Source organism: Symphalangus syndactylus, chromosome 12 (assembly GCF_028878055.3).
Source record: "Symphalangus syndactylus isolate Jambi chromosome 12, NHGRI_mSymSyn1-v2.1_pri, whole genome shotgun sequence".
Lineage (NCBI taxonomy): Eukaryota > Metazoa > Chordata > Mammalia > Primates > Hylobatidae > Symphalangus > Symphalangus syndactylus.
The window spans coordinates 24,404,784-24,428,119 of record NC_072441.2 but is presented as its reverse complement, the minus strand read 5'-3'; the positions used below and the strand labels follow the sequence as shown (position 1 = coordinate 24,428,119).

The 23,336-nt window shown below is 36.0% G+C and overlaps 1 protein-coding gene across 3 annotated transcripts in view; it reads right to left on the bottom strand.

Moving 5' to 3' along the window:
• Nucleotides 1–23,336, bottom strand: part of LRRC7 (leucine rich repeat containing 7) — a 643,523-nt gene that overhangs the window by 12,050 nt on the left and 608,137 nt on the right. For 2 of the 3 annotated variants that reach the window (XM_063625216.1, XM_063625218.1), the window contains 2 exons: nucleotides 18,215–18,289; nucleotides 3,495–3,585 (listed from right to left, as the gene is read on the bottom strand). In XM_063625216.1, the coding sequence (XP_063481286.1) occupies nucleotides 3,495–3,585; nucleotides 18,215–18,289 (166 nt within the window). Of the gene's footprint in view, nucleotides 1–3,489; nucleotides 3,586–18,214; nucleotides 18,290–23,336 lie in introns of those variants that run through there. The other variant, XM_063625217.1, reaches the window with a different exon arrangement.

Genomic DNA, 23,336 nt, shown 5'->3' with positions numbered 1-23,336 from the left:
GTCAGTCTCTCCTTAAAGCTGTTTCCCATCTCAAAGGTAGTGATCCAAGGTAAGGTCCAGAAACAACTGAGATTGTTTTACATCTATGTATTAGGTTGGAACAAAAGTAATTGTGGTTTTTGCCCTTACTTTTAATGGTAAAAAGTGCAATTACTTTTTCAGTAACCTAATAATTACAATTCTAAGTAATGGAGATACATATCTTTTACAGGCTTCAATGAGCAATACATTAGCATAATGTTGTATTTCATACTGACTTCGAATATTCCTTGTCAAAAATGCACTTATACTTTGAAGTTATTATGTATGTTTCGGTTATTGTGTTGTCAGAAGGCTGGAGTTATCACAGCAGAGCTTTTATGACAAAATATTATGAGCCTTGTAAATAGTTTTAAAAACTGTCCACTAATGTCTATTTGTCTTGCAAATTTTGCAATTTTACTAGTAATTTTCATCACTTGCTCTTTCTACCTCTAATGTTTCTCAGTCTCCTCCATTAGATCTTACTGACTCATCACATATAAACACCTTCCTCAGAAACAGTCCAATAAAAATTAAAGACCAAGAGGTAGAATCTACTGGAGCCATCATGAATTCCAGTCCTTTTTGTTGTTATTGATTTTTCTTTTTTTTTTTTTTAAAGGCACACCCTTGACTTTTTTTTATTGTTAAAATAACCAGATTCTAATTTCAGGCAGCAAAATCAGTTACTGCAAAAAGTCAATAATCAAAAATCAATGTATAATTGGTTTTCATCACCTATAGAATTAGTTAGGTTTATACCCCTCAAGTGTTTAGTGATTCTATTCAGTCAACCTAAAAAAAATTGCCTCTTTTCTACTTAAAAAAAATTATTTATTTATTTATTTTGAGACAGAGTTTCGCTCTGTTGCCCAGGCCGGAGTGCAGTGGCACAATCTCAGCTCATTGCAACCTCCGCCTCCCAGCTCAAGCGATTGATTCTCCTGCCTCAGCCTCCCAGATAGCTGGGATTATAGGTGCCCGCCACCATGCTCAGCTAATTTTTGTATTTTTAGTAGAGATGGTGTTTCACCATGTTGGCCAGGCTGGTCTTGAACTGACCTCAAGTGATCCGCCCACCTTGGCCTCCCAAAGTGTGGGGATTACTAGCGTGAGCCGCCACGCCTGGCCTGCCTGTTCTCAGTATGCAACATGGCAGTACTGTTGACAATGAGGTGCTTTGGCATCAGATAACTTTTCCCGTTGGTCAATGATCCCTTTTCTCTCTTCCTCATTTCTGCACTGCAGAACAGGAAGTACTAAAGAAGTGGCTAAGGACAATGTTGTCACATCAGGCGTGGCAGAGGTGTTTACTAGGATTATGATCCTTTCAGCTGCGTGTCTCAGAAGGGATTTCCTGAAGCCCTGGGTTTGGTATAGAAACCATACGAAAAAGACTTGGGGCAGTTCTATAGCCGGCTCTTCCCCCATTTCTCCCACAAAAGATTAAGAAAAACTGATGGGATGATTTCAGATGTTTCATTGCCACCAAACTACAGCCATGAGTTTTTTTCTTTATGTGATCTTATGAGGCCGGTAAAGGTCTCTGTCTTGATTAATGATGATCATCCTATAATATCTGGATATGGTGGCTTGACATGAGTTTTCAACAAAGAAAATTAGTCTCTGAAAGACATTTCTCATCTGAAACTCTCAATATATTAAAATGCATTTAAAAGTTACTTCTGGGAAACATACTAAGTAGGCCAATCATTTAATCATTAGCTAATTGTCAAACCCTATAAAATCATGGTATAATGTCACCCTGACATAAAGCAACATCAAAATTAGTGCATCATCTATAAAGTGAAGTATTATCTTCCAAGTGACAAATTCTATTGCCAAAAAATACCACTGTACTTCTAATAAGTGACACTCATTTTAATAGACCCTACAAAAATACAATATTTTCAATGTCCCCATAAAACAGTTAACTTACAAATATTATTCTCAGAGCTTTGGTGACATCGTTCGGTGATACTATTGTGAAAATCCTCATACAATACTTGAAACACTGGCACGTAAATTCATTATATAACAAAAGAACTATGTAAAATTATGAAACAGAATGCATGCAACCAACTCCGGGAAATTATCCTGGAAATTCAAATTAATATTGTAATTAAATTAATGACTAATATGAAAGATAAATATTTTGAGGGATTATAAAATAAATGTTGATCATTTATGCAGGAAAATAGTTTCAATGGAAAAGTAAATAATTCTACATTAACCATGCTTGTCTTTCTCTCCAGTGAAAAAGCATTCAGGATTTTACACACCTTGAAACTGTTTTTGGAAAAAAAAGTATTTTATCTATTTCTGCCCAGAAAAACAGCCATTGAAATTAATGATACAGGTAGACCACAGCTCTGAGAAATTATATTTGAAGTTTCATATTTAAATACCAAGGATTTAAAATCACCTACCATAACTTTCTAACAGCAGTCTTTCATAATGATAAATTTTATCAATTTCCAAAACTCATTTTAAATAATTTAAAAAGTAGCAAATTAGATTAAGCAACACACAAATAAATTCCACATTTACAAGTAAATAAATCACAGGGGCTAAAGTTTATAATCAACATGAACTTGAAAGAAATAAAGCAATACCTTTCCTGCCACCCATCATCCACTGCTTAAATTTGTGGTGAAAAAGACTTAACTACAATGACCTTTAGTCTGTTTCTAAACTCTGCATGTATTGTAATTAGCTAAAGGCATTGAACAAATTAGTTCATCCTATTTTTATTCGGGTACCAGAGATAAATGGCTAATTTATGAAATATTTCACTCTGTGTCATGAGAATTTAGCAAATGAATATGGAACCAAATATAAACACTTTATACCATATGTACAGTTACTTTCATAAGGCATTATCATGTAATTTTTATTGAAAAAGATTCAATATAGTAAAGTCTTATTTTAAGATATATTTTTTCTCTATCTGAGATGTTTAGTTTATGAAAATATTGTTTTTCTCTATATTCTTTTTGTATATATGCCAACATATACCTTGTGCTAGAAATATTTTATGGGAATTACAATTCTTTATATTTGTATTTTCTATATAAAGGCATATACAACTTTGAGGCAGTGTTTCTGATGGAGAGCAGAATTCATAAAGAGCTTGTGTGTGCTTCCGTGCTCCGAAATTATATGAAATCCACTTTGAGAAGAAACTTATTTGATTAAAAACAAAAACAGAAACAGAAACAAAACTGCACCAATGCACAGCCAGAGGCTGACAATTAAAACTAATACATAACCACATGAACATCGTATTTATAGAGTTAACATTTTTAAGGATGGTCAGTGCTAACATATAGTATTATACATTTGGCACTAATGTTTGCCATTGGTCCAGCAATTGGCAAAATTTGTTTCTATGTATAAATTTATTTTTGAACATTAGGTCTGGCTAGACGTATCTTCACTATTTATAAAAAATATTTAGACAGTAAGCTCACGTTGAATAACTAGGTCTACTGTGTTCTGGAAACTCTTCAGTAGTAATACAGCTTTTTCATGTTCCATATGTACAAAACTGTGTCCATTTGCCTGTAAATACACAAATAAAACAGGGCAATCAATGCAAACTATTATCACTGTATCATTGTTTCTATTCATAAAATTCACGGGAGCATTGAGCAACAAAAATTATCAGTTTTTATAATTCACAATGGAATCGTAATTATGGAAGCAACTAATTTTATCCAGATTCAACCAAATTTATCAATTCAACAAATATTTATTAAGTACCCAGTATGTCTTTGCCACTGTGCTAATCATCAAGATACTCTGGTAAATAACAGATAGATGTACTGGTGACATAGTTGTTCAGTTCCATTGTTGTTGTCCTGATTTGTTTTTGCAGGGGCTGATTGGGGTGGTTTGGAAAGGGGCATATGGCCATTACCTTAGTGTTATATAAACACTAATATAAACGCATCAGCATGACCAAATATTTCAATCATGCCAAACATGACTGGACACTTACAGTACATTTAAATCTTATTTTGACTCACTGGAAAGTTCTTGGTTTATACAATTTTATATTAGAGAAATATTTTTTATTTCCCTTATTGCTAAATGCAAGTATACTTATTATCTAAGCAGTGGTTCTCAATCAATCCAGTGTCCCTAAGGAGTGTGTCCCTTGGGGATAAAACACATTGATATTAGCAACAGAGGACGTGTCTGCCGTCTTGTGTTTAAGAATCACTGATACAAGCAATTGATATTCAGTTTAACCATAGCCTAAGGTTACAGTTTCAGAGTCACATCTGTCTATTATGTGATATTTAGGTCACAAAATGTACATTGTTCTCTGTATTGAGTGCTATGGGTCTCTGATTTTCTCTACATTAAGTTGCAGATTGTCTTGGTTGGAATGATTTTTATTATTAATACAGAAAGAAGTGTATCCCATAAGCCTTCACTGCCATAAAGGCAAAACTAAATACAACCTTATTGAAACTTGATAGAAATAAATCTTGGCAACTGAATGACTGATGATTATGTAATTGTCTTCTTTGCAGTTTGAGACTCAGTTGATTAAGAAAAGAGTCAGTCAAGTTGACAGCTTGGCTGAATAGAGGTAATAGAGCCAGTTCATTGGTTGACTTTTTCAATTTTCTTTTTCTTTTTTTTTTTTTTTTGTGACAGAGTCTCCCTCTGTCGCCCAGGCTGGAGCGCAGTGGCGCGATCTCAGCTCACTGCAAGCTCCGCCTCCCGGGTTCACGCCATTCTCCTGCCTCAGCCTCCCAAGCAGCTGGGACTACAGGAGTCAGCCACTGCACCTGGCTAATTTTTTGTATTTTTAGTAGAGACGGGGTTTCATCGTGTTAGCCAGGATGGTCTCGATCTCCTGACCTCGTGATCTGCCCGCCTCGGCCTCCCAAAGTGCTGGGATTACAGGCTTGAGCCACCGCGCCCGGCCTCTGACTTTTTCAATTTTCAATGGACTGATACTTATTTTGGTTACACATTGCCTTTTTTATTTTACTATTTTTATGCCTTCTTAAAATATGATTAATATTTCAGATAACCAATCACTTAATAATTAGACTCTTTCATCGACTTTGGCTTTTTCAGATTTAAACCAGCATTATATCTCTAGAAATACCATACAGCCTTTAAAACTTAGTTGAAAGTTATATGATACATTATATCTCATCACTAGTTCATTAAAATTGATTGACTAATGATGTAGTAAAGAAGATTCCAAAATATTACACTTGTAAACCATAGTAAATCTGCCAGTAAAAAAATACTAGATGATAGAATATAAATTCTTGGAAATTCATGTAATTAGAAGTAAAAATTTGCTTTGAATTAAAGAAATCTTAAATACATTCCTTAACAACATTTAATAAATGAAAATGCCCACAGAAGTTGGCATTGGCTGTTTCAGTGTGAGGAAACAGTAGTTGAGTAGAAGTTTGGGTGTGTTACACAGCTCAAATTTCTTGTTCTGTGTTATACTAAAAATCAGACAAAGAGGTTACATTTGATGTTATTTCTGATCAGTTGGTGATGAAGAGTAAAGAATACAGCATGGTCCATTCTTTTTTCTACTCTCAACCCGTTTCAGACATCAGGAACATAGCAAACTTGCATGAAATAATTATTTATTCCACTGTAGCTTTGAGGGATGTACTGACTACCTTAATGCCTTCAACTTGACCAAAAGTTATAACTTAATTGTGGAATTAAAATTGAACTTTAATAATGGAGTTCTTGAATGTCAAACCATAATAATGACTTTGTGAGTGCTCAGATTTCTCTATCTTCAGACTTAAACCTAGAATTGCAATGAATTAAAAATCCACTGAGAATTTTCAGGGAATTGTTCAAAATTTAAATATCTCACAGTTACAGAAATAAAAAATTTTCTAGGATTTGGAGGCCACAAATGGTATGTTGTTCATCATCATACTTGACATTGTATCAATGTTAAAAATATCAGTGTTAAGGGCAAAATTGGTATAAAACTTGGCAAATTAATCATAGCTGTTAATTTTGAGTGGTACTTCTATCATGAAAGATCTTCAAAGAAGGTTAGTCAGCTCTCAATGTGATTACTTTAGCATTTTTTTTAAATCAAAGAATGTCTGTTTTGTACTCACGTCCGCAGGCATTGTGCTAGGCACTGGGGGTGGGTAGTAAGAAACAGATGAAACAGGAAGGCTCCCATCAAAGAAGTAGCCATTCAGGAGGGGAAATAAGTCATGCATGTAACTAAAAATAACATAAAATGCCACATGTGGAATGAGCCCTCAGTACATATATGCTGAACTGAATTAGTATCTGAAGAGGGAAATAAAGTGTAGAGTAGTTCAGAGGAGGGCAAAGAGAGGGACATCTTCTCTTTGCTGTTTCACTGAGGCATAGAACAAGTGTGATTCCCAAAGGACCACAGTCCTTGTCTTGGCTCATTCCTAGAGTCTCCTTGAGCCCTCAGTATGTTAACAGTTGTTTTTTTGGTCAGGTAAATTCTGTGACAGTATGTGCGGAATAAAGCGTTCAAAAATGGTTCACGTGTGGAATCATTTTTCTTTCTAAGAAATAAAAAAAAAAGCACCAAATCCAAAACATGTGACTTTAGACCATAAGCTTTAGCATGGGAAGCAACCATAAAAATAAACTTATGTAGAGGGGCTATTTTTTTTTTAAACAAGGTGTTAGTTCAAAAAACCTCTTCTTCAAAAGGAAGAGAGGTAGCCCAATACGTAGAACATTTAGACAGATCTTTTTAGAGAGAGACAGAGAAAGGGAGAGAGGTGGAAGAAAGATTGAACCCAGCGAACCAGCTTACTTGCCAATACCTTCCCACCCCAGCATTGCTCATGAAAGCCCAGTGTGAAACCTGTTGGTTTAGACTAATCCTGTCATTTTATAAATGAAAGACCTTCATTTTAAGGAGGACAAACAACTTGTCTGAGGTCAAATAACCAGGGAAAGGGCTAAGGCGGAATCACCTGATACCGTAATATTCCTTCTTCTTGTTTCTTTCATTACTTCACTGAAATAATAAGACCACAATCATGTCAAGTAATTTGAGCTGACATTTCACTGGACAGGATAAAATAATGAACATTTTTCCCTTAAAAAATTGTTGCTATATCACCTCCAAAGATAATTCTGTTCTTTACAGTGGTTGCCAAACTGTGATTCCCAGATTTCTATCACGTTTAATTTAACTTATTCTAAAAACATTGGTAGAAATAACATTTAGTCCTAAATTAAAAATCTACAGAAATGCTGAATCTCCATTTTTTTTTGAGTGGAAGGAGATAATAGAATAAATCTCAGTTCCAGAGAAACTTACTCTTTCATTCTTAGGACAGAAGAGCAAAACGAATTGACATTGTATTTGTTAACATGAATGTGGTTATCAGGCTTACAACTTGGATAGTTCAGACAGGGAATCAAACAACTATGTTACTATATTCGTGTAGGGCTTCTCCAGTTAAAATAAAGACCAGAAGAATCACAATATTCCAACTAATGGAGCTTTGCATTTTTGTGCGTGGGCGCGCATGCGTGTGTGTGTGTGTGTGCGCGCATAGAAGAAGAGGCTGAGGAAATAAATGGTGGTACTATGCAATGTTCATTGCAGGGTATAAACCCAATGATGCTTTGAAAAAATAAATGCATATGATTTACATGTATGTATATTATATTAACAAATATATGCATACTATGCAAAAGATGATTTGAAGAATAAATGCTAAATTAATAAAAAATTTAAATTTTATTGCCGCATTTGGCTACCTTTATGTTTTATATAAACACACTATCATAGATTTGAATAAAATGTGTACAATTTTGAGGAAATTGCAACCTAATGAAAAATGAGAAATAAATGGCTTCTTAAGTTGAAATGAAGTTACCAAGAAAACAATCTAAAAAGGGAAAAGATATTCTGAAAATTTAATCCTTAAAAAATATGTAATTAATGGGTTTCTAGATTTAGCTGAGTTGAAAGTATGAAGGAACATTTTACTATAATCATTACGTTATTTCCAGAAGCTCTCTCTCCTTTATTTAATTTTTTATTTGATATCTTCTGTGCCACAAAATGTTTTTTAATTGTCTCTTTTCATGATTTAGACATGAAAAGATTGAAGGTTAATGAAAATAGCATTTGCAATTCCAACAAAAAGTAGAGCTTTGCAATTACAGCTCATCAATCTATCGTAAAACACACTTGGTTTCTGAATTTCCTCTCTTGTTCTCTCCTGGATTTATGTTTGATTATCTTCTGGTAAATGTTTTGTTAAATGGATAAATTATGGATGTTTACATTGCAGAAACAGTCCAGATGATGTTGTAATTCTCCCAGAAATTCTGTTGCATTCTTATTATCCAAAGTTCTAAGCTTAAAAACTAGCCTCAGAGAAGGCCTGGCCACAGGGTTGTTGGGATCATCCAATAGGGAGGACAGCACAGATCATTTTAAACTCCAAAAAAAGAAATCAGCTTAGAGATACGGGCATGTGATTTCCGGTTGATTTAAATTCACCCCCCAAGGGATAATCCTTTTTAAAGGACCAGTACACATAAATTTTGTATGTTAGAGAAATATTAGTACATTGATATCTTGCACTTTGAATGCCTACAGCTCTTAGAATGAGGGAAAATGAAATAATGCAGTGACCAAATTAGTGTCTTAAGCACTACCTCAGCCTCTTGAGTAGCTGGAAGTACGCATGCGTGCCATCGCGCCTGGCTAATTTTTAATTTTTTTCATAGAGACGGGGTCTGCTACGTTGCCTAGGCTGGTCTCGAACTCCTGGCCTCAAGCAATCCTCCTGCCTCTGCCTCCCAAAGCACTGGGATTACAGGTGTGAGCCACTGTGCCTGACCAACACAGTTTTTAAACCTATTTCTAGTTCCCTTCTAATCCAATTGTATTCAAATCTTACTCTTCAATGTATTATATCATTATAAGCAATTATTTACCTAAACACTAAAAGTTATGTAATTATTCCTCCAGAGTCCCCCACCCTCAGTGTCTCTGGTGCTTTTGATTTTTAACCATAAATAAGATAAACGATAGAAATGTGGAACTTCCTTGGCCTTGTCGGGAAATGCTTTAGTACAATTTTCAAATACTTTAAGTTTATTTCTTTAAGGGTCCAACACTTCATTTTAACCATAAACAATTTCTCACTCTTCAGGTTTCTTTTTTTTTGGAAGATTTTCTTTTTTAGAAATTTTTTAAAATTCAGAAAATGAACATCAACCCTTTCTTAATGATTTACGGTAATAATTGTGAACATCAACACTTTCTTAGGCACAGCCATGGCCCAGTTAGTTTGTTTCTGTAACAAACATTTCCCAAAATGTGTTGTGTGGAAGTGGTTAATTGATGCTTTGGTACAGAGGACTGCATGGTTAAATATGTTGAAAAATATATCTGTAAGATTTCTCAGAGTTCTTAGCCTGTTTAGTACAGTGTAAAGTCCTGAAACAAGGGATACAGTATGAAGTGATTTCAAAACTTAGTTGACCAAGAACTCTTTTTTTCGAAGATATGTCAAAAAATGTCATTGAGACAACTGTTCTATACTGAAAGTACAAAATTTTCTTTTAAAAGCCAGAAACAAGATTTTAGAAGTACGATCTGCTTTTACTTTAAAAGTACAATGTACTTTTAAAATCTTGTTTCTGGCTTTCAAAAGAAGTTGTTCTCTTCTATTTCTTGCTTTTAAACGAAGTTTCTCTCTTGCTGCAGAGCGAAGCTGTTGGCTATGACTTCTTGCTTCTGGCAATGAGCCTGGAGCCAAAGGCTTTTCACCTTGGTGGTCTGGACAACTAGATAGAAGACTCCCAGGTATGGTATAAATTCTCTCTAATGAGTAAAGGAATGAGATTTAGTGCATGGGCTTTGTGACATTCATTATGGATCCTCAGAAGCACTTTCTTTGTTTTCTAGCTTACTTATAGCTGAGGCTGTTGAGTAAGTGAGCTTTACCTAAGCAACAAAATTCTCTCAGCAAGCTGATCACACCTACTGGTCATTAAGAGAGCCAGCAAATTTCCATTCAGACAAGGAAGCATTGATTCAGTGTTTGTATATATATCTGTGTACAACAGATCCAGTCATAAACAGACATTTCATTTAGACTTCTCTGTGGAGTCTGAACTTACCTCTCCCATTCTGAGCCTTGAATGCCATATCTTGCTCGCTGTCTCCCCCTATCGCCATCCTGAGCCTCACTGCAACTCATCTCCATGTCTGAAATTCTCCCAGTCCACGAAAAACTTATTAAAATCCCAGGGTTTCCTTTCTTCATGACTCTAACACATGAGTCTGGGGTCTTCCTCTCCAATATTCTCTCCTTTATACTCCATACTCACCCTTTCTAGCATAAACCTCTTACCCCTGCTCCTGAAAACTCATGCCAGTCTAGCCCACAGGTATTCCTCCTCCTCCTTTTCTCTCTGTTAAGTCTGGAGGAACTTCCGCTCCACCAGGAATAAACTCCCTTCTTTTGCCTCCCTCCACAACCAGAGATCTCCATGATCCCCAGTGCACCCTGCCACACAGGCCTCCTCTGCCTTTCCCTCAGTGATTCACTGGAGGAGGTAAGAAGAGGAGGGTCTTACATCTTGTATTTTTGTTTGTGAGTGGCCATCCTCTCTGCATCCCAGGATACACACTTTTATATTAATCACTCCATTCCCTTAACAGAGCTACAACATTTATTAGATACATCACAAAATCGAGTACTTTATTAGTTTCCTAACGAGTGCACACATTCCCCTTGTCTCTCTAGCTATTAGCTCCCTTAGGACACATGACTTCCCTCCTACCTGTTAAGGGGCTTCTAATGACATTCCCTTATAAGACACTAATCAGGAAGTGGAGCGGAATCGTCAGTGGTTATAGAACAGAGCAATGATAATAGGTCTAATGGGCATCAAACCCCATGATTTTGGCCAAGATAAGATGCTCTGAGCTGAACAACTTACCAAAAACTAACTTTAAAAAAGTAAAAAAAGTGCAATAATAATGACTCTGCTAATAGTCCAAGTATTTGTTGATAGACTTATTGTTGACAGTAGTTTCTGTCTATATGAATTGCTGGGCCAAGCTTCTAAGACAAGAAAAAAAGAAAAATATCTAGCTTGTCTGAATTATTACCTCATTGATTATTTTCTTTTAGCATCTTGAAATACAGCCATAGACAAAGAATATGTTTGGATTGCAAATTCCAAAACCCTTAAAATGATAAGGTAAAAGAGACTATAAAATTATCTTCAATTAAGTACCTTATTTATATATCTCATATTAGAAAAATCTGTTTTGGTTATTGGCAAAATCTGGATGTCATCAACTAAATCTCTGTAAATTATATAATTTCTCTTTCTTGCCAAAATTAGGCTTATGTATGGAGATGGGGGTGGGTAAATGAAGAGGAGAGGGTTTGGCTTCCCTGATTGAACAGGACATACTTGCGAGTGAGTTTTAGGTTACAACTGTGAATCATGTTGTTAACTATCAGGTACAGTATATATTTTTTTCCAGTCTATTCATCTTTTCAACAGAGTAACTGTAATTACTAGATTTTCTGTATGCATATATATTTTGAATTATAAAATGTATAATGAATTAGACTGAATTTTTAGCTGGAAAGAACATTTGAAAAAAGAAACTATGACGATAAGTTAATGAAACTGTCATTTCAAATATTGGCAAATTCACATGGCTCATTCTAGCGTAGTTTTATATTCCATATGCTTTCAGTTTTTTCTCTTACTGTTACATAATTGAACTTAACAGAAGGTGAGTCTATGAAGGGTCAGTTGCTCTTTCCATATGCCACACTGTCTTAGAGTAATTATAATGTGTCTATTCCGGGAAAATGGATAGCACAACAGAAAAATGATGTGAATATGTTTTAATTAACATCATCCCTTATTGCACACATCTTCATGTAATTCAAATAACATGCTCATAATATCATAACTGAATAAGAAAAGAGGGGATGGTATAAAGAGTTATAGAGAAAGAAAGAGATCGAATAAATTCTGGGTTTGGGAAGAGGGATTAGGAAAAATATATCTCTTGTGCTCTCTCATATATCTTTTGCTGTTTGCTATTGGGTTAGATTAAACCCCAAAAGTATTGTCACTTAGGGATGGCCATTCTTTTCTTTTTTCTTTTCTTTTACTTCAATTCTCCAGGTTGAACATTGCCATTAAGCTTTGTAAATAAATTCGCTCCGTTGAAAACACATGATTCTGATCTTTTAAGTGATAGATAATTCAATGTTATTAACCCATTTTTTCCCAGCATTCTTTAAACTAAGAGGCAATAGTATTATAAATAGATAAATATATAGCTTGCCTTCTTAGCATCTGATATTGCAAACAATTTCATTTTAGAATTAGCCATTCTCGTTTCTTTCAGAAAGTATAATTGGCCGTGTGTGCTTTTTAATTAGTATGAATGAAACTGTAAGTACGTAATTTATTTGATTAAAGTCCATGTACTTTTTCCTTTATTGAAAATGGGCTTTGATTTTTATTGGACTAGGTACAAGTGAGTTCTATGGCAAAAATAAAATGTCACATCCTTGATAGTCATTTGTGGAGAGAAGAGACATCTTGGGTGCAGCTTTTCTGCAGTATTCTTGGCTGAAAATTTCTTCCTACTTCTTGCGTGAGGAATCCATTTCCTTGCACTTTGCTGTTGTTTTTACCTCTCCAGGATTAGAAGTACTGAACCCTCATAACCCTCACGTCCCCACATACAATTCTAGAATTTCATAGCCAGAAAAGAGCATTCTAATACCTTGCAAGAAGACACTAATGTCTTTATGTTTATGTTTTATTTTTTTGAGACAGATTCTCGCTCTTTCAGTAAGCCTGGAGTGCAGTGGCATAATCACAGCTCACTGCAGCCTCCAACTCCTGGGCTCAAGCACTTCTCCCACCTCAGCCGCCCTCGTAGCTGGGATTCCAGGTGCTTGCCACTGCACCTGGTTAATTTTTAAATGTTCTGTAGAGATGAGGTCTCACTGTGCTGCCAAGGCTGGCCTTCAACTTCTGGCTTCAAGCCATCCTCCTGCCTCTGCCTCTCAAAGTGGTGGGGTTACAGGCGTGGGCCATCATGTCTGGCCTGACACTAACCTATGTTTCCATCTGCAAGATATACTGTGTATAATTTTGTTATAATACTTACGTATACATTTCTGAATTCTAGCAAAAGGGAAAAATCTTTATTTTGCTTCTGTCATGGAGGAAGGAACTCTGTAATGTTGGCTCAAGCTATAGCATACTTCTCTACCCAGCTTCACATTCTAGTAGGTAAGAGATCTGAGATTAATTGGCTATATATTTTTTCAGACTCTAGGATTTAAAATAATTTCTTTGAAATTCAGTGGAGAAAAAATTAGCCATTTCCTTTGCTAAGAGCAGCATTTACCAAATGTTAGAGAGTTATATTGTTAGTTTATTCTCAGCTGTTTTTCGCTACAAATCATACAATTTTCAAAGAGTTGAATTTTTGAGCTAGGAGGGATTTCAGATATAATATAAACAGCAGTTCATTTTACACATAATGAATTTGAGGCCCATAGACATGATGTAAAATATCTAAGATCAAAGGACTAATTAGGCTATCCAAAAATACAGAACTTCCATAATAAAGTGGTAAAGGAAAATTTTAGATTATTATATGTGTGGTTTTCATTGTTTCTCAGCTCTAGCTCAAAAGACCAACTGTTGTTTACATCTTCTGCCTGAATAGAATGAACTCAGGCCTGCTGGGTGTGTTTCTATTGTGACATTGGCACAGACTGAAGCAGCTTAAACACTTTTCAGAGAACCATCATTTTTGAAAACTTGAGTAGCTGATTGTGATCTTGCTAATTAGTTTAAAATATTTCTGAGAGGTCGGGCGCAGTGGCTCATGCCTGTAATCCCAGCACTTTGGGAGGCCAAGGCGGGCAGATCATCTGAGGTTGGGAGTTCGAGACCAGCCTGATCAACATGGAGAAACCCTGTCTCTACTAAAAATACAAAAATTAGCTGAGTGTGGTGGCGCATTCCTGTAATCCCAGCTACTTGGGAGGCTGAGGCAGGAGAATCGCTTGAACCCGGGAGGCAGAGGTTGCGGTGAGCCGAGATCGTGCCATTGCACTCCAGCCTGGGCAATAAGAGTGAAACGCTGTCTCAAAAAAACAAAACAAAACAAAACAAAACAACAACAACACAAAACACCACCACCAAACAACAACAACAACAACAACAAAAAACCAAAAAACATTTCTGAGAATGAAATGTTAAAGCAATCTCAGGATTTCTACTTTTCTAGGACTTTCTGAGAGAACACAGTACATTGGAGATAGAAGATCTCCTTGGAGCTGACTTGAGGGGATCCTTGCATTTTTTAACTGTGTTTGTATAGCTGATCTAAGGTTCCTTTTCACATGGCAACTGTGTTTGTATAGCTGATCTAAGGTTCCTTTTCACATGGCAACTGTGTTTGTATAGCTGATCTAAGGTTCCTTTTCACATGTTCTGTCTTCTCAGTGAATCTAAATCTTCAGTATATTATGTTGAGCCATTTCATAATTGTTGCAGATGGTCAAATATCAGCAGTATCAAGTAGTTCCACCTATTTATATAATGGGAAATTTCTGGGGTTCTAAGTCAAAATACTGAATCTTAAATACATCGATAATGCTTAAGAGCTTTTCCTTGGAATGTAGAAAATGATTATGCACCTCTTATATAGGAAGTGAATTAATGAGCTTCAAATCACGGATAAGAAACAAAGCAAAAAATTAAAGACAGTGAATTCAGAGAGAAGGACAAAAAAAGTCAAACAAATGAGTTTATGTAAAGTATTTGCTTAATTGTTTATTGGGGTGAACCTCTTGTGATATGCAGAGCTTTAAGTTAGTGAAAGTCATTTTCCATCACACAATGCATTTTAAAAAGTCACCTTATCAGCTTAAGGAGATTTTGGGCTGAGACAATGGGGTTTTCTAAATATACAATCATATCATCTGCAAACAGGGACAATTTGACTTCCTCTTTTCCTAATTGAATACCCTTTATTTCCTTCTCCTGCCTGATTGCCCTGGCCAGAACTTCCAGCACTACGTTGAATAGGAGTGGTGAGAGAGGGCATCCCTGTCTTGTGCCAGTTTTCAAAGGGAATGCTTCCAGTTTTTGCCCATTCAGTATGATATTGGCTGTGAGTTTGTCATAGATAGCTCTTATTATTTTGAGATACGTCCCATCAATACCTAATTTATTGGGAGTTTTTAGCATGAAGGTTGTTGAATTTTGTCAAAGGCCTTTTCTGCATCTATTGAGATAATAATGTGGTTTTTGTCTTTGGTTCTGTTTATATGCTGGATTACATTTATTGATTTGCGTATGTTGAACCAGTCTTGCACCCCAGGGATGAAGCCCACTTGATTATGGTGTATAAGCTTTTTGATGTGCTGCTGGATTTGGTTTGCCAGTATTTTATTGAGGATTTTTGCATCAATGTTCATCAAGGATATTGGTCTGAAATTCTCTTTTTTGGTTGTGTCTCTGCCAGGCTTCGGTATCAGGATGATACTGGCTTCATAAAATGTGTTAGGGAGGATTCCCTCTTTTTCTATCGATTGGAATAGTTTCAGAAGGAATGGTACCAGTTTCTCCTTGTACCTCTGGCAGAATTCAGCTGTGAATCCATCAGGTCCTGGACTCTTTTTGGTTGGTAAGCTATTGATTATTGCCACAATTTCAGAGCCTGTTATTGGTCTATTCAGAGATTCAACTTCTCCTTAAGCTGATAAGCAACTTCAGCAAAGTCTCAGGATACAAAATCAATGTGCAAAAATCACAAGCATTCTGGTACACCAATCACAGACAGAGAGCCAAATCATGAGTGAACTCCCATTCACAATTGCTTCAAAGAGAATAAAATACCTAGGAATCCAACTTACAAGGGATGTGAAGGATCTCTTCAAGGAGAACTACAAACCACTGCTCAATGAAATAAAAGAGGATACAAACAAACGGAAGAACATTCCATGCTCATGGGTTGGAAGAATCAATATCGTGAAAATGGTCATACTGTCCAAGGTAATTTATAGATTCAATGCCATCCCCATCAAGCTACCAATGACTTTCTTCACAGAATTGGAAAAAACGACTTTAAAGTTCACATGGAACCAAAAAAGAGCCCGCATCGCCAAGTCAATCCTAAGCCAAAAGAACAAAGCTGGAGGCATCACGCTACCTGACTTCAAACTATACTACAAGGCTACAGTAACCAAAACAGCATGGTACTGGTACCAAAACAGAGACATAGATCAATGGAACAGAACAGAGCCCTCAGAAATAATGCCGCATATCTACAACCATCTGATCTTTGACAAACCTGACAAAAACAAGCAATGGGGAAAGGATTCCCTATTTAATAAATGGTGCTGGGAAAACTGGCTAGCCATATGTAGAAAGCTGAAACTGGATCCCTTCCTTACACCTTATACAAAAATTAATTCAAGATGGATTAAAGACTTACATGTTAGACCTAAAGCCATAAAAACCCTAGAAGAAAACCTAGGCAATACCATTCAGGACATAGGCATGGGCAAGGACTTCATGTCTAAAACACCAAAAGCAATGGCAACAAAAGCCAAAATTGACAAATGGGATCTAATTAAACTAAAGAGCTTCTGCACAGCAAAAGAAACTACCATCAGAGTGAACAGACAACCTACAAAATGGGAGAACATTTTTACAACCTACTCATCTGACAAAGGGCTAATATCCAGAATCTACAATGAACTCAAACAAATTTACAAGAAAAAAACAAACAGCCCCATCAAAAAGTGGGCAAAGGACATGAACAGACACTTCTCAAAAGAAGACATTTATGCAGCCAAAAAGCACATGAAAAAGTGCTCATCATCACTGGCCATGAGAGAAATGCAAATCAAAACCACAATGAGATACCATCTGACACCAGTTAGAATGGCCATCATTAAAAAGTCAGGAAACAACAGGTGCTGGAGAGGATGTGGAGAAATAGGAACACTTTTACACTATTGGTGGGACTGTAAACTAGTTCAACCATTGTGGAAGTCAGTGTGGCGATTCCTCAGGAATCTAGAACTAGAAATACCATTTGACCCAGCCATCCCATTACTGGGTATATACCCAAGGGACTATAAATCATGCTGCTAGAAAGACACATGCACACGTATGTTTATTGCGGCACTATTCACAATAGCAAAGACTTGGAACCAAGCCAAATGTCCAACAACGATAGACTGGATTAAGAAAATGTGGCACATATACACCATGGAATACTATGCAGCCATAAAAAAGGATGAGTTCATGTCCTTTGTAGGGACATGGATGAAACTGGAAATCATCATTCTCAGTAAACTATCGCAAGGACAAAAAACCAAACACCGCATGTTCTCACTCATAGGTGGGAATTGAACAATGAGAACACAGGGACACAGGAAGGGGAACATCACACTCCAGGGACTGTTGTGGGGAGGGATAGCATTAGGAGATATACCTAATGCTAAATGACGAGTTAATGGGTGCAGCACACCAACGCGGCACATGGATACATATGTAACAAACCTGCGCATTGTGCACATGTACCCTAAAACTTAAAGTATAATAATAATAAAAAAAAGTCATCTTATATACAGCTAAACTTTTGTTTATCTAAGCAGGGGGAGTAGAATGATGTATTATGTATTTCATAGCATTCAAACAGTAATAAGCCTGTGGTTGAGAAATTAAATATGGACCAGTTCCTTCTCCCTCATGAAAGTCACACACATACGGTGTTTGGGCACTTACTCTTACTTGATAACTATGCATAGATTCATATATATATATATATATATATATATATATATATAATATATATTTCTTATATTATCAAGTGATTCCATTCAATTCAACAAAAATATGCAAAACATCTGTCATGTGCCAAGTACTGTGTAACGTGCTAGGGATATAGGGTTTGTCAGACTGAATTGTTTTTGACTTGACTTTCAGCCCCAAAACAATAAAGGCAAATAAGCAATGTGAGGAGGACTTATTTCCAATCATTTAATTGAAATCATTTAACTTGGTAACATGGTTACATATGTGTTTCAGTATTGGCATTTGCATGCATTTCTTTTATCTGTCTTACCTGAAGGATCTTATCACCAGGCTGCAGTAGGTTTGATGCTGGCCCATCAGGCTGAACCCTAGTAACAAAGATACCCTATAAGTCAGAAGTAACAGAGGTTAGGATTCTATTACCAAGAGCCAGGCCTACTTAAACAAATCTTCATTCACACAGAAAACAGTGAAAACAGACCCAGAAACAGTTTATACATGTAGGCTTCAAATATTATTACAGTATTTTAAGCAAGGCAGCACTCTCCAAGCCAAGTTTAAGAGAAGCAACACTTTTGCTTGCAAAAAGAAGCTTATCTTGTTTTGAAAGTGCAATTATGATTTATAAATTGACCTCATGGCATATTCTTAATGATTTTTTTTTCTAAAATCATTTGAAATGTGATGCTGAATCATTTTTTGTATAAATTCTGAATTTGTCTTAAGTTATTCTACTTATGTCTCCATTAAAGGCAGTTGAAGGTATTTGAAAAAGTATCTTCTATTTGATAGGTTATAAGTTCATTGTATACTTTAAAAGCTTTACTAGAATTATATATACATTCTGGTTTATTTTAATGCTTATTGTTTCATATGTTACTGAGAATTTTAATATAAAATGTATATGAACAAATTAAACATAAGCAAACTGGAACATGCATTTTAAATAAAGTTTATGACTATATGGTTATAAAATCCCTAAATTGATTAATGCAGTTCATAAGAAAGTCAAATTAATTTCATTGACCATGTATAGAAAAAAACATATATTGAATGTCTACCACATGCTAGGCCTGGATGGCTCATGATATAGAGATAGACAGAATATAGTTTCTGACTTTAATGAGCTCACAATCTAGTGGAGGAGAAGTCAAGAAAACCAATAATTATAAACATTATGACAAGTGTTATGATAGAGGTATAATGGATTGTAAAAATATGTTGCACCCAGCTTATATTTGTGTGTTAGGTCTTCCAAGAGGAGAAGATACCTGATAGCTGAATAACAAAGAACACGCAAAAGTCATCCATACAGGTGAGGAGAAGAAGGATATTGCAGAGAGAGGGGACAGCACATAAGTGAGTGTGCCTGTTATATCTGGGAAATTTCAAGTGGTTCTGCTATGGCTGGAGTGCTGATGAAAGGGTGGTAGTGGATGGGGTTGGGAGCGCAGCAGAGGATCAGGCCAAAAAGTAGGTTAGGGCACGATTAAGATGGCCTTTCATAAACCTTCTTACCAATTTCAGGTGCTACTGAAAGATTTTAAACATGACTGTGATAAGATTTTAATTGACATCCAAACAATAAACTGATGAATGGATAAACAAAATGTGGTATATATCTATATAATGAAATATTATTTGGCAATAAAATAGAATAAAGTATGGAAACATGCTACAACATAGAAGAAAACATTATGAAAACATTATGTCCAGTGAAAGAAACAAGTCACAAAAGGCCAAATATTATATAATTCCATTTATGTGAAATATCAAGAATAGGCAAATGCATAGAAACAGAGAGCAGATTAGCATTTGCCAGTAGCTGGGGAGTAACTGTTAACATGTACAGAGTTTCTTTTTGTACATAGTAAAAACGTTCTGAAATTAGATAATCATGGTGGTTGCACAACTCTGAACACATAAAAATCACTTAATCGTACACTTTAAACGGGTGAATTTTGTAGTATATCAACTATATTTCAATATAACTGTTAATAGTTTTTTATTCCTAAGCATTATTAATTAAATAGAAGACAATATTTTGATATTCTTGCCTGTTATTGAGAAAAGCATGTTATTTGCTGATCTGTAAACATAATGACTCACTTAAGCTCATAACTTTGTGTGTGTGTGTATATGTGTGTGTATGTGTAAATGGTTTAACAGATCCAAACTAAAATACTTCTACTTGTGTTTTCACTTGGCTTTTCAGAAGTTTATGAAACCTATTTAGACTTTTGAATGATTTTTATCTTTCATATTTTAATCTGTTTTCCTTCTTATTTAGAGATGAAACTACAGATAGGCATCAAAATTTCTAGAAAACTGTATAACTTTTAACCAAGTAATTAGACTTCTAGGACTTAAGGATATAACTGGACAAATATGCAATATACATGTGCTAATATGTTCATCATAGTATTATTTGTAATAACAAAAATTACAAACTATACCTAACAGTCTAATAACAGGGCATTGATTAAAGAAATTATACTAAATCCATACAGTAGAATGATACGTGGTCATTAAAAGTGAAGTCCTAAATGGCTGATGTAGAAGTACACAAATGTTTAATGAAACAAGCAGGTGCCGGGCGCGGTGGCTCACGCTTGTAATCCCAGCACTTTGGGAGGCCGAGGCGGGCGGATCACGAGGTCAGGAGATCGAGACCACGGTGAAACCCCGTCTCTACTAAAAATACAAAAACAAATTAGCCGGGCGTGGTGGCGGGCGCCTGTAGTCCCAGCTACTTGGGAGGCTGAGGCAGGAGAATGGCGTGAACCCGGGAGGCGGAGCTCGCAGTGAGCCGAGATTGCGCCACTGCACTCCAGCCTGGGTGACAGAGCGAGACGCCGTCTCAAAAAAAAAAAAAAAAAAAAGAAACAAGCAGGTTATAAAACATTGTGTGTGGTAGGATGCTATTTTTGCTGAAATGTGTTTATATATATATTTGTGTGGACAAATATCTGCAAGGATATCTTCTAAACATTAACAGTTTATATTTATAACATAAACATTAACTGTTTATATTATAAACAGTTAAATACAGTTTATAAACAGTATTTATTACCCAATACTGGGTAACGGGACATCAGATCTTTTTTTTTTTTCCTTTTTTCTTATTTGTGTTTTCCTATTTTTCTACAATGATGATGCACTACTTATAAGATTAAGAAAATAAAACAAACTTAAAAAATTTGGGTTAATGGTGGCACTCAGGAGTGATGCTTTAACAGCGTTGGCCAATTCAGTTGTAAAAATGGTCAATTCAAAAGAAAAAAGAAAACTAGTTGTTTGAAAAAAGACAAATAAGGCTCAATGATTAATCCACCAGGCCAGTGAATGGCACTAGTTGTGACAACAAATATAATCCCCATGGTTCTTTCCACACTGGGCAAATAGCTCTCATATTCCATCATTTGAAGAGACTATATATACAATCAGCTCCCCTGGTAGCCCCTCCTTTGCTACTGGGGTCTCTGTACAATAGGCAGAATGACTCTTTTGCCCAAAATAAGCCACTACATCTCTGATTGCTGGAAGTGAAGTTGTTTTGGCTATTATTTTATCTCAGCAGTCAAAATGTCTGCTACCCAGTTAATTTTGATTGCCTTTCTTTACCTCATTGTACAGGAACAGTTTTAATAATGTTTGTATGAATCCAGATCACAGAAGCTGAATTAAGGCCATCGTATCTGCAGTGCTGGGAGGGACTAGCAGCACTCCTCACCTGACTGCTGAAAGAATACAAATGTGGTGTCTGTGGCAGGTTTAATTTCACTCATCACAAAGCTCTGGAGGATTCAGCCTCTGTTCTGAAGACTTGCTTTGCTTACTCCTGTGGTGGCCTGAGTCTTCCAAAGCATGTATTGCTTTTTTCTGAAAGCTTTATTATTTCACTTTATTATGTCTTTTCAATCAATAAACTCATTGGTATAGTTCCCTATTCTCCACAGATAGCCTCTCGGCCAGCGCACTGCCACATTAATCCAAGCAGAAAGCAGTGACTGCTCCATTTGATCACGGTCTGTGGCATTCACAATTTGTGGAGGTGGAATGTTTCCCAAGACTGCCTGCAAAGGTCAGTGCCCTAATTTTAAATTGTATTTAGGCATATAAACATTGCTATATGAAAGAGACCAGATAAATCTAAACCCATTTCATGGTCTCTTTTATGATGAATATTGATGAGAAATGTGAAAATGTTGACCCTGCTTTGAAAAAGCTCATTGTAGCAACCTGTCACCCTTTTAACAACTCATTTTATCCTGAGATTTTAAAGAATACTTTGGCACTGGTGACAGAGTTTGGTGGGAAATAATCAGTCTGTTTGTATTCTAAAAATTAGAAGCAATAACTTCCTACTGTTTGGTGAAAAGCTATCTCCTAACTTCCAAACAACAAGAAGCCAACTTGTGTGTATCAAATATCCAAATAATGGCATCTTACAAATCTTTCAACTCTGCTAGCGAGATCTTAAATGTGTTCAGTTTCCTATAACATTTGGCAGAATGCTAAATGAAGGACAAATTATGATGCGATACATTTAAAACTAGCTACATAATGTACTAATGTAAGTCAAAATGAAAAATTATAATAGCTTATTATTGCATAGCTTTATCATAAAACTTCATCATAAAACTGCTGTTATATAATAACCCATAAAACCAGGAGCTAAAAGTAGCAGCAACTTTAATTTCAAGTTTAATTTCCATACCATGAAGCATTCTCTCTGCTTCTGTCAAGTCCCCAGGAAGGGAATCATTAACCCTCTTTTCCAATAAGGCAATATGTATTAGTTTTCTACTGTTGCGTAACAAAGTTCCATAAACCTAGTGGCTTAAAACTTCACAAATTTATTATTTTACTGTTCTGTAGGTTAGAAGTCCAACGTAGGTCTCACTGGGCTAAAATGAAAGTTTTGGTATGGCTGCATTCTTTTCTGGAATCTTCAGGGGGAGAATCCATTTCTCTGCCTTATGTAGCTTCTAGGAAATGTCCACATCCCTTGGCTCATGATGATCCCATTCTTCCATCTTCAAAGCAACCAATGGTGAACCTCTCTGACCATTTTTCTGCTGTCACATCTCCCTCTGACTGCAGCTAGGAAAGATTCTCCATTTTTAAGGCCCATGTGATTACACTGGGCCCATCTGAATAATCCAGGGTAATCTTCTCATCTTAAGGTCCTTAACTTCATCCAATCTGCAAAGTCCTGTTTGCCATGTAATGTAACATATTCACAGTTCTGAATAATTAGGTTTTTTTTTTTTTTTTTTTTTTTTTTTTTTTTTTTTTTTGAGACAGGGTTTCACTCTGTCGCCCAGGCTGGAGTGCAGTGGCATGATCATGGTTCAATGCAGCCTTTGCCTCCTGGGTTCTGGTGATCCTCCCACCTCAGCCTCCTGCGTAGCTGTGACTACAGGCAT